This window comes from Ricinus communis, chromosome 4 (genome assembly GCF_019578655.1).
Source record: "Ricinus communis isolate WT05 ecotype wild-type chromosome 4, ASM1957865v1, whole genome shotgun sequence".
Taxonomy (NCBI): Eukaryota; Viridiplantae; Streptophyta; class Magnoliopsida; order Malpighiales; family Euphorbiaceae; genus Ricinus; species Ricinus communis.
This window is the reverse complement of record NC_063259.1, coordinates 27692349-27703472: the sequence shown is the minus strand read 5'-3', so window position 1 is coordinate 27703472 and position 11124 is coordinate 27692349. Positions and strand designations below refer to the sequence as shown.

Below are 11124 nucleotides of genomic sequence, written 5' to 3'. Positions count from 1 at the left end.
GATGTACTTCCCAATTCTTGATTACTGCAACTACCAGAAATGTCTGTACAGTGACCACTTTGGCCACGGGGGCAAAAGTCTAGGTATAGTCAATACCCTCTACCTGATGGTTTTCAAAAACCACAAGCCTTGCCTTTAATCTTACTAAATTTCCGTCTACATCTCGTTTTTCCGTATATATCCATTGACTACCTAGAGCTTTCTTCCCAGGAGGTAACTCTTGCAGCACCCATATTTCTTTATCTTCTAATACTCTAATTTCCTCTGCCATAGCTTGTCTCCAACCTTCATGTTTCACTGCTTCTCTAAATGTTTTAGGTGGTGTGCCTGCACTCATAGCTGCTACAATTTTTTTGTAATTATTTGAAAATCGTTCACAAGATACATAATACGAAATAGGATAAGGAGTACCTGTGGTAGTCGACGAAGGGAGCGATCGTTCAGACGGACTTTTCTTTTTCACAATTATATGTGTAACGAAACCTTGGTAGCGAGAATTTAGAATCTTAACTCGCTTCCCTTTTCCCATATCCGCCTCTATACTAAATTCATTTGTACATACCGCCACCGTCTCAAGACCAGTACTGTCATTGCCAGAATCCGCTAGTACACTAACCTCATCTGCGTTGCCTCCCGTTACACCCTCTCCTGCTGTTCCCATCTCCGCACTACTGCCAGCAGGGTCATCATGAACTGCCCTACCAATACTCACGTTATCCTCACAGTCCACTGCTTCATCAAGCTCATCACATTGCAGGCTCGCATCACTTCCTACAGTATAAGAATCCTAGTCCACATTGCTCCCAGCCAAAGGAAAGACATGTTCATAGAAATCAACATCACGTGAAATAAGTAACTCTTTTTTTTCTAAATCATACAACAACCATCTCTTTTTAGCAAACAGATAACCTAGAAAGATGCATCTACGACTCCTACTCTCAAATTTCTCCCTTTTCGATTTTTGGTTATGAGCATAACACAAGCATCTCATCATTTGCATTGCACTTAAATCAGCTTTCTTTCCAAACAAACATTCATAAGGAGTTTTAAAATCCAATGCACTGGAAGGCGTATGATTAATTAAATGACATGCCGCCATCACACATTCCCCCCAAAATTTCATCGGCAAGTGTCCCTGGAAACGTAAAGCGCGTGCTACACTCAAGATATGTTTACCCGGCCATTCTGTTGTGGGGTACCCACACATGACGTCTCAAAAATCATGCCATTCTTAACAAAGTAATTTTTCAGACAGTTAAACTCGGTTCCATTATCATTACGAACTCGTTTGATTTTCCGATCAAACTGTCGTTCTACCAAGGCCACAAAATTCATAAATGATAATTCAACTTCTAATTTATTAAACAACAAATAAACCCAAACTGCTCTCGAACAGTCATCAACAATAGTAAAAAAATAATATGCCCCATAAGTGGACGGAGTTCTATATGGTCCCCGCAAATCACAATGTACGAGTTCAAAAAGTCTACCAGCTCTACTGTTACTAATTGAAAAACTCTTTCTAGGCTGTTTTGCACGATAACAGACATCACAACCATCTTTATTCAACCTACTAAGTAGACTCACATTAGGAACCTTTTTAAGCACAGTCTCTGACGGATGTCCCAACCACTGGTGCCACAACTCCATTGAGCTTCCACAACAAAGAGCTAGAGTCCGAGCTTGAGGCACACCCCGAAAAAAGAAAAGTCCATCTTCGCGTTCACCTACTCCAATCAACCGCCTCGAGGTTCGGTCCTGTATAACACACAATGTGTTAGTTATTTGAACAGTACAATTCTTTTGATCCAGCAATTGTGTAACAGAAATTAGATTACAATCAAATTTGGGAACAAACAACACATTGTCAATTTTGAGAATCCCTGGCAACACCACACTCCCTTCATGAGTAGCTTGTGAACTACTACCATCTGGCAAGCTTATAGGGCAGCAGCTAATTTTCCGCACATAGATCATCCAATCTAATCTCCCTGTTACATAGTGCATTGCCCCCGTATCAAAAATCTAAGAATACTCACCAGAGAGTCGATCCTTGGGTGTCGATAGATTGAGAAGATCAAGAATTTTTTGCCATTGTTCCGGAGTTATGTTCGACAACCCAGCCTTCTTTGCAGTGCTAGACGGGTGTCCTTGGGTCTGTTGCGGTTGTGTCGAGGTGCTAGTAGTGGCTTTGTTTGCCCTGGCAGCTATGCTTCCTCACCCTCTCCATGCCATGACACCACGTCCTCCTCTGCTACCACGACCAAGCCCACGGCCACCACAAGGGCGATCCCCCCACCAATTCGAAAATCCATGAATTTGAAAATATGTGCTTTCATCATGTCCATCACGATTGCAATTAGCACAAAATTTTTCGGAATGAGCAGTAAGTTTTGGTTTACCTCTAGGGTCAGATTGAACCCTAAAAGCCATGATCGTCTCGCAATCGTCCTTGTGACCACCACGCAGACGTTCTTCTTGAGCCACAATTTGGTACGCACGGTCCACAGAAGGCAGAGGATCATGATTCAAAATTTGAGACCGCACCGAAGCATATGCACCATCTAAACCAACAAGGAATCTCTAAAGCTGATCCTCCCGCAAGATGGTCTGGTATTGAGTGGCCAGACGACACCTACAGCAGCCATAAGTGCACCCACTACACGTACACCGAGGCAACACCACAAACAGTAACAACTCGTCAAAGATTTTACTCAGCCGCCTAAAATACGAAGCCACCGATTTCGTTTTGCCTTGCTTGCACTTAGCCAGAGACGTCTTCAGTTGATAAATACGGGTACCATTAACGACACAGAATCGCCTCTCTAAAGCAACCCACAACTCACGAGCATCTTCATATAACGAAAGCGTTGTCCGAATCGAAGGCTCGATCGTGTTCATAAGCCAAGCTACCAGTATCGAGTGCACAGTATACCAGTCATCCAGTTTGACATCGTGTTCCACTGGCTTTTCGATGCTGCCATCTAAGAACCCGAACTTGCGCTTCGCTTGCAAAGCTGTGCGTACAGCCCTTGCCCATTCATCGTAGTTGTCTCCATTCAACTGATTCGGAGTAATGAGATTACCATGATTATCCGAGGATCCTAAGAAGAAGACATCGATCTTCCTATCACTGCCAATGCCATAACTGGAAGAAGATTTTTCGCCGCCGTCAGCCATGTCCCCAAAATCACAGAAAAGAAAGAGGAAAAAAAAAAACTTAGGGTTTGAAGAGAGCTACGCGTCTCGAAAAAAAAATATTTTCTTGGACCTCGAAATAAACTATATTTCCTTTGGATCGATCACTTGACCTGTAGATTAAGTGTCTACCACGCTTCCGTTGCGCCGCTCACCTAGCTCTGATACCATGTTGAGAAGAATTCTATTTCCCCTCACCCCCAATGAGACCAAAAAAATAAATATATATGACTACACTTCTACCTTACTACACCGTATACATATCAAACAATATACCTATATAATACCTATACACAGTACGGTATGTATCTTACAACACAAACCACGAGCAAGCACAACCAGAGAGACTAGGAAAGTAATGGCAAAATTCTGAAGAAAATTAACTGAAACAAAATGAGAAAGACAATTAATACAAAAATTTCTTTGCAGAAGTAAGAGAGGAAGTAGACATCACGAGCATTGTGTCAATTTAATTTGTTTCTTACATAGAACGCAAAGGAATAAGAAAAGAAAAATTAAAGATAAATGTGCTAACAGAAAACGAATAGCTAAGCAGCATTACCAGCACTTGCATCTTAAAATAATAACCCTCCTTTTAATCTAACCAAATTTTCTTAATTATTAATTAATTTTAGACATTAAATGATTACAAGATAAATATCACTTAATCTTTATCATGTACTTTTGAGGATCCAAACATTGAATGGAAAAGATTTTTTTTTTAAGATTCAAATATTTATTTTTCAAGAAAATTAAAATGAGGAAAACTATTGTACTTATTGGATAACATGTATATATATAATTGTACGTTCTTTTTCTATTCTTCTATTTTCTTAAATTATAAAGAAATTATCTGTTTTTTTTTTTTTTTTACATTTCTCTTCTTGTAGAAAATTTCTTTAGATTTTACATTTTCTAGACTGGATTTCTAAATTCCATATTATGGGTAGATCCCAATTCAAAATCGAACAAAGCTAAATCTGCATACAATTAGTTTTTTTGTATTAATTATGCAGCAAGGCTGGAAGATCTAATTACTTAATAATTATATGTGTATAATACCTAATCTCTGTGTTTTAATTGCAACAGTCATAGAGCTCTTCAATAACAATACCAGTTTTAGTTGTGTCGAGGGATGTGCCAAAAAAGAATATGAATTTAGGAAAAAGAAATGATACACAAAGTTGTTGTTGAACAACTCGGTTATGACTGGACTTACTTATATACACTTCCACACTACATCTTTAGTATTTTAGCAATAGTCATGTTCTGGGTCTTGAAGATCATGTCTCTGTGGCAATCATCAGTTCGTATGTCTCAATATCGTCGTGTCCATGCATTGTAATACCAGAAGTACAGTATGTTTAATAGCTCTGCCTTCTGTCACCTTGCAAAAAATCATGATACCACAAGGTAGAAATCTTGGGGATGCGCTTAAGATTGTCATTATAATCTATATAATAAAGTCCAAATCTTATTGTGTATCCCCCTAACCATTCAAAGGAATCAAATAGGCTCCAGTAGAAATATCCTTTTACATTCACCCCATTCCTGCCAAGTGTAGGCAAGTGAAGTTCTTAGTCAGGTGAAACAAAAACATACAATGTAATTAAATACTTTAATGGCATAATTATGATCGGCCAACATTACAGCATATTAGGATTAGGAATAAGATTAGTCTAATCTTTGATGACTTACTTAATTGCTTTATGGACCCGATACAAGTGCTGCTGAATATAGGAGATCCGATGTTGATCATCCAGTGCTTCAATCAGTCCACGGCTATCATCTCTTTTCTCAGTTACTCCTGCAGCCAAATGTGTCAAGAATATGTTACTAATGCTATAGACATAGCTGCTACAAGGCTAAAGGCTTTAAAAAAACAAAAAGCAGTTTAAATCATGGAACAGACCAACTAAAAGATGTGGTACTGAAAACTGGGCACCAACCATTCTCGGTTATGTAAATTTTAGGGTTTTGGTATTTCTGCTTGATAAATTCCAATACTTTCTGCAGCCCTTCTGGGTAAACATAAATATCCGTATATCCTTCAGCCTAAACATGACCAAAAATGTAAAACATGTATATGAATACAATATAAAGGCGGTCCACCAAAAGGAAGCAAATCGGTAATGGAGATTATGTTTCTACCTTTGGGCCAATGAAAACTCCATCTTTGGCCTTAGCTGCAGTCACGATTTCATTTAATAGCAGTAGAGGAGAAAGAATCAAAAAGGACAGTGGACAATGGTAAGGAAATTAATTTTACCTGTGGCATCTACAAATTGGTCATAAGTGTAGCTGGTGGGTGCAGCATTTGGATCTATTGGGATGCTTTTGGCATAATTTGATGTATAGTAGTTTATGCCAATAAAATCAAAAGAGTCCTTCACTAACTTCCTTTCTTGCTTAGTGAAAGTAGGGAGCCTGTCCTTCACTAACTCTCTCATCACACTGGGATAATCACCATATACTAATGGTTCTATATACCTAAAGCACAAATCCTATGTTGAGAAGAACCCAAAAACAAAAATAAATAAATAAATGAAGATGTACAAAACTATGCATTAAGTGGATTTGCTAACCATCCCAATTCAAAGTCCAAGGCTCTTTCTTGTGCAGTTTTGTCATCTACTGATTCAGAAAAAGGCTCAAAATATTTTCCTACGAGGGAAATTCCAATTTCTCCCCCTTGTTTCGCCTGCAAAGCGAGATTGCACTTGCTAGATTAAGCGTTATCAATCAATGTTAATTAAAATATATTTATATCCTAATGCACATAATCCTGACAATGATAGAATAGTGGAGAGAAATTGCTGACCTGATACTTCTCCTTGTAAAGCTTGGCAGCAGCAGCATGGGAGAGTAGAAGATTATGGGTTACAATGTAAGGCTCAGTGGACGAATTACCAGCTGCACAATCTGCTCTTTTTGAGCACCTGCCTGGTGGGGCAATTCCTATATCATATCCAAGCTGTGCAATCATTAGTGGCTCGTTTATCGTAATCCAAGTTTTTACTCTGTCTCCAAATGTTTCAAAACAAATATCACAGTAATCCTTGAAATCATTCCTGGGAGAAAAAGAAAAAAAAAAAGAGCACGACAATTTAGAAAACCTACTCCGTCCTCTCCTCTTCACTTTCTTGCTAGATTCACAAAACAAATAATTTTTACATATGGGGTGTAGGCCTCACTTGAATATGAGAGAAATATAATGAAACCTACATTGTACTTACAAAATTGAGCTGTTTAAGAAGCCACCATACTTCTCTTCCAAGGCTTGAGGAAGATCAAAGTGATACAGTGTCACTAAAGGTTTGATACCTAATTGAACAATTTACAGAATATGTAAGAATGAAATAAATATAAATGCAAGTATATGGATTAAAAACAGTACGTACTATAGGCTTTTACCATATTCCATTAATATATTAATCAACTTGTTGTAGTGATCGATGCCCTGTTGATTCACCCCGCCACTCAAGGAACCACCTACATATATTCCAAAGAAAGAAAAAGAAGAAGAAGAAAGGAATTTATTTTTTTCCAGTATAGCAGAAGACTTACACCAGCAGATGAAAATAAAAATGGCAAAAATGTACCAGGAAATATCCTGGTCCAAGAGATGGAAAATCTGTAGGCATTTACTCCAAGGTTCTTCAAATGTTCCAAATCTTCCTGTAGGGAATATTACGTTAGCAATATTGTCTCAGTGCTTTTCTGCATGAAAGAGATACATGCATACTTATAAATATACTTCACTTACCCTGTAGCGTTTGTAAGAATCAATAGCTGTATTCACGTTGCTTCCATCAATCACTTTAGCTGAATAATGAAAAAATAAAAAATCATAAAAAGAAATTATGCAAATAAGAATCACCATTCCAAGACTTATTAGCTATTATAAGAAACCATATTCATATATGTATATAAATATGTTAAATATGGATTAAATAATAAGAATTAGAGTGACAACCTTGGTGTTTCTCTAAAAACGTGTCCCAAATGCTTGGCCTTCTCCCTTCACTCTTTGTTGATCCTTCAATCTATGCCCAAAAATACAATGGCAGTCGTAAGAATTTGATTTGTACAAGATATTTGGATTTAATCAATCGATGGAAACACACACATGCGCGAAAGTCTACCTGCAGGGCAGCAGTAGAAGCTCCAAACAAGAAATCATTAGAAAAGTCTGATCTCTTGACTGTATGTTCTTCATCTTCAGCCCTCAAGGCTATTTGTGGTTCCACCTTCACTGGTATTCCTAAAAAAGGAAAAAAAGATCTCTCATGAGAAAAGCAATGAAGAAAGTTAATAATAATAAACAAGAGAAAGAACAGGAGCGCAGACCATGTTCTAGGGCATAGAAGCAGGATAGCAAAGAGAAGGCAGCAATTTGAAGAAGATTAAGTGAAACAGAATTTGGAGATGAAAGCGCCATGAAAACCTCCTAGAAAAATAGATCAATCTTTGTTTAATCATTTCCTTTAAAAAAATTGTAAGCAATAATATATTAAAAGACGTGATTTCCGCGTGGAAGTTGAGGAGGATGGAAACAAGTTAGTGCGTGCATTCGTGTTTCTTCTTGCATATAAAGACCACGAAAAGATGCGATCAAGAAGCCAATGTTGCCGGATTTTAAGCATTCACCTTAAAGTCGGTCAATAACTAAACTAGGTTTTTCCTGTGATTCTTCTTGTTAATTTTTACTTCTTATTCAATATAATGTCCATTCTATTGTAGTTAACCTAACCACAAATTACAATCGCCTGTGTTTCTCTCATGATTTTACAAACCTTCCAATTTGCAGAGAAATATAATATTACTCATATATTCTTTCCAAAAGAATAATACTTCAAAAACCTCAACTCGATTAAGTTTTCTATTGCATTTAAAAATCAAACCCTAGTATTTAAATACAATTGTTTTACAAGATGAGAGTACAGTTCAAAATTTAATAGTAAAAATTTGAGATAATAATTTTATATTTAGTTTTATTTTAATTATAAAAATTTTAATTTGTTTTGTTTTAATTATTTTATTTTATTTTTTATTGTAATATTTTATAAAAGTTACGAGCGTTGAATGTTGAAATTTCATCTAAAATTAAAAATATTATTAGAATAAGTTTTTATTTATGTTTAGAGAGTGTAATAACTCTCTCTATCAGCTGCTGACGAGGGGTTATTTGAGCTGAAAAAAAAAAAAAAAGAGAAATTGTGTGCTAAAATGATCTCCTAAAAGGTCAAAAGGTTGATTCGATCTTCATCTATAAGTTTAGGAGCTAATCTGAACCTTATTAGTAATAGCAACAAAGCCTTTTACGCTATTATTATTAGCTAAAACTGATACCTACTCTGAACTCGACCGCACACAATCGGCGATTCCAAACCATTTTCTTCACCAATCTCTGTACTAAAAACACCAAATCCTCGCAACGCTTTCTCTCTCATCCTCCGATTCCATCCACCACCGTGCTCTCCAGCTTCTCCGGCGATCTCAGGTCAGGTAACGCTTTCACGTTGAGTTCTCTTTGCCCTTTCATCTATACGTATAAAGCACACAATAGTAACTTATAGACATAAATTTGTGTTTAGTCTTAGATTTTGGGAGGATGAAATTTTCATATTCGTAGGTTACAGAGAGGCTTTGGAGATTTTATCACTGATTAATTGATTATACATTTTATTTTTCAACTTGTTTTTTTTCTTCCTTTTGTTGTAAATATATGGTCAAACTTTTCATTTAGTTTAAAGGATTTAAAGTCAAGTATTAATTTAAGCTCTAATTGAGGGAATTAAAAGAAAAACTTAGTATATTTGACCTGACATATTAGTTCAGGTTATAATCTTGTGCATATTCCCTTTAAATTTAGTTCTTGCGAAATCTATCATCTTTGGCATGATTCTTTTCTTTCAAAATATCCTGATTCTTTGAAGCTCAAAGAATTGAATTTAGGATTACTTAATTTCCAAACACCGGAATTGACCAATTTGAATTCAATTAAATTGATTTTTAACATCTATAGTTCTAGACTTCCTAAACAAACTCATTTTAGTTTACAGTTATAAGGACCTGGTTTGAACAAGTTGGTTGTTGTCGGTTTGCAGTTTAGGCTTTCGTATGATGTGCTAGAATTGACCATACTTTAAATTCTCTCTATGTTTTAACTGATGGTTTTTGTAATCCCTGTGGTTTGATTGTCCTGACCTCTATTTTGATTTGCAACTACTACAGAGGTATTCAATATGGCTTCATTCAGAGCATTCTTGAACAGTCCAGTTGGTCCTAAAACAACTCATTTCTGGGGACCTGTTGCTAATTGGGGATTTGTTGCTGCTGTATGTCTCACTACCTCTATATTTTGAATATCCCTTTCCACTTTTACTATAGATTGCAGAACATTCTACTTCTTTTATTATGTCCTTATTGTGTTTGTATCTGGTGAGTTTAACAGGGGTTGGTGGACATGAAAAAACCTCCGGAAATGATTTCTGGAAATATGACAGGAGGTAAAAGTTTCTGGTTTGGAAAGAAAATGAATTGTTTTTCTTGCTAGTTAATGTGTATTAAGGATTTTGGTTCTCATCTTTCCTTCATTCTTTGTGCTGCAGCAATGTGTATTTATTCAGCATTGTTCATGAGGTTTGCATGGATGGTACAGCCTCGTAACTATCTACTTCTAGCATGTCATGCTTCGAATGAGACTGTGCAACTCTATCAATTTTCTCGTTGGGCAAGGGCTCAAGGGTGAGTATCTTTGCATGTCTTTTGTGTTAAAATTACACTGTTCGTTCTCAGTCACAATATCGGCACTGATACTTAAACAGAAATAACCATTCTGCCCATTTTGGAGAAAGGTTCCAGTACTGTAGCCTTTCTTCCTCATAAAATATACAAAAGCCTGATTTGTAGTCTAACTAGTGCAAAACCTTCATTATACCACCTCTAGATGGTGATCCCTCTGAAATATTGCCTCACTTTGTAATGATTGAGAAATAATTTCCCTATTTACTTATTAGGCTTATTTAAATCAATGATACAGTATCAGAAAATTAACATGAAATAAATGAAGTCCTTGCAGATCCATAATGGATGTTGTGATGTTGTTGCCTTTTGAAACTTCGAGTCCCTAAGTTTAGGCAGTTCTTAAGTGTCACTAGTCTAAGTTATAGTTCAGAATTTTTGTGGTTAATCATTTTCTTCCATTTTTATTTCCTTCTCTTAATTTATTGCTGGGGTTACTGACTTAAATAATAAACAACCAAATTTAGCCTGATGTTACATTTTTTAGCTGCAACTGTGGCCATCTCACGGTTGACCTATGCCAATGTAGCTGCAGTTGCAACTAAAACTGAGAGTTTAGGCTGCAAGTAACTATTTCCTAGGCTCAAGCCATTGCTGAAAACTTCCATAGAATTCTTGAAGCATTTTCTTGTCGCTATATTGTTTTCTATCAGTCAAATTCATTGTTTGGACTGACGGAAACAAACATATAGTCTCTGATATCGGCATCTCTTATTTTTGTTGCTTTCCACAGGTACCTATCATCAGAGAAAAAAGAAAAAGAGTCATCCGAGTAACTTAATGTGGCCAAAAGATACTACAGTAATTCAATATTCCTCCTTTTGCTGCCCATTTTTCTGAGATTCTTATCTTGATTTTCAGAAAACTGATGTTAGTTTTGTCAGTTAAAACTCTTTTGAAAAGAACTTGAATTTGATTGTACAAGTGAAGCTTGACACCAATGATTGTATGCACTAGTTCTCTCACATTAGCATACAAAATAAGTGAATTTATGATCCAATAACATAACTACAATGCATTAATCATTTAGTTTATACTCCTCTAGCCCTGTGCACTTGTAAGCTATCAAGAAAAGTCATTTCATTATCGTATTTACCATAAACCTTTTCCATAAACCAA

The 11124-nt window shown here is 36.4% G+C and overlaps 2 protein-coding genes across 5 annotated transcripts; one reads left to right on the top strand and one right to left on the bottom strand.

Moving 5' to 3' along the window:
- Positions 1-4336: 4336 nt before the first annotated feature.
- Positions 4337-8077, bottom strand: LOC8266333 (beta-glucosidase 24). 3 transcript variants are annotated; one of them, XM_048372641.1, is made up of 15 exons: positions 7849-8077; positions 7549-7648; positions 7344-7462; positions 7175-7244; positions 6965-7023; positions 6801-6876; positions 6613-6690; positions 6435-6522; positions 6020-6269; positions 5784-5899; positions 5468-5688; positions 5350-5384; positions 5148-5253; positions 4897-5005; positions 4337-4749 (listed from the first exon to the last, which is right to left on the bottom strand). In XM_048372641.1, the coding sequence occupies exons 2-15, from the start codon at positions 7637-7639 to the stop codon at positions 4563-4565; spliced, it is 1605 nt and encodes a 534-aa protein (XP_048228598.1). In that variant the 5' UTR covers positions 7640-7648; positions 7849-8077; the 3' UTR covers positions 4337-4562. The 3 variants fall into 3 exon arrangements, 2 of the variants coding, with proteins under 2 accessions (XP_048228598.1, XP_015578517.1); XM_015723031.3 differs by lacking the exon at positions 7849-8077 and having other exon boundaries at positions 7549-7766; XR_007215432.1 differs by lacking the exon at positions 7849-8077 and having other exon boundaries at positions 4710-4749; positions 5111-5253; positions 7549-7772.
- Positions 8078-8413: 336 nt separating this feature from the next.
- LOC8266334 (mitochondrial pyruvate carrier 1) lies at positions 8414-11039 on the top strand. 2 transcript variants are annotated; one of them, XM_015726502.3, is made up of 5 exons: positions 8414-8701; positions 9436-9539; positions 9656-9710; positions 9813-9948; positions 10739-11039. In XM_015726502.3, the coding sequence occupies exons 2-5, from the start codon at positions 9447-9449 to the stop codon at positions 10779-10781; spliced, it is 327 nt and encodes a 108-aa protein (XP_015581988.1). In that variant the 5' UTR covers positions 8414-8701; positions 9436-9446; the 3' UTR covers positions 10782-11039. The 2 variants fall into 2 exon arrangements, with proteins under 2 accessions (XP_015581988.1, XP_002511219.2); XM_002511173.4 differs by having other exon boundaries at positions 8415-8706.
- Positions 11040-11124: the final 85 nt, after the last annotated feature.

Excerpts from the sequence above, each read along its gene's own strand:
- LOC8266334 (XM_015726502.3), top strand. The coding sequence starts at position 9,447 with ATGGCTTCATTCAGAGCATTCTTGAACAGTCCAGTTGGTCCTAAAACA. Across the intron at positions 9,711-9,812 it reads TTCTGGAAATATGACAGGAG|CAATGTGTATTTATTCAGCA; the intron begins GTAAAAGTTTCT and ends TTTGTGCTGCAG. Across the intron at positions 9,949-10,738 it reads CGTTGGGCAAGGGCTCAAGG|GTACCTATCATCAGAGAAAA; the intron begins GTGAGTATCTTT and ends TGCTTTCCACAG.
- LOC8266333 (XM_048372641.1), bottom strand. The coding sequence starts at position 7,639 with ATGGCGCTTTCATCTCCAAATTCTGTTTCACTTAATCTTCTTCAAATT. Across the intron at positions 6,691-6,800 it reads TTGGACCAGGATATTTCCTG|GTGGTTCCTTGAGTGGCGGG; the intron begins GTACATTTTTGC and ends GAATATATGTAG. Across the intron at positions 4,750-4,896 it reads CGGGTCCATAAAGCAATTAA|GAATGGGGTGAATGTAAAAG; the intron begins GTAAGTCATCAA and ends TACACTTGGCAG.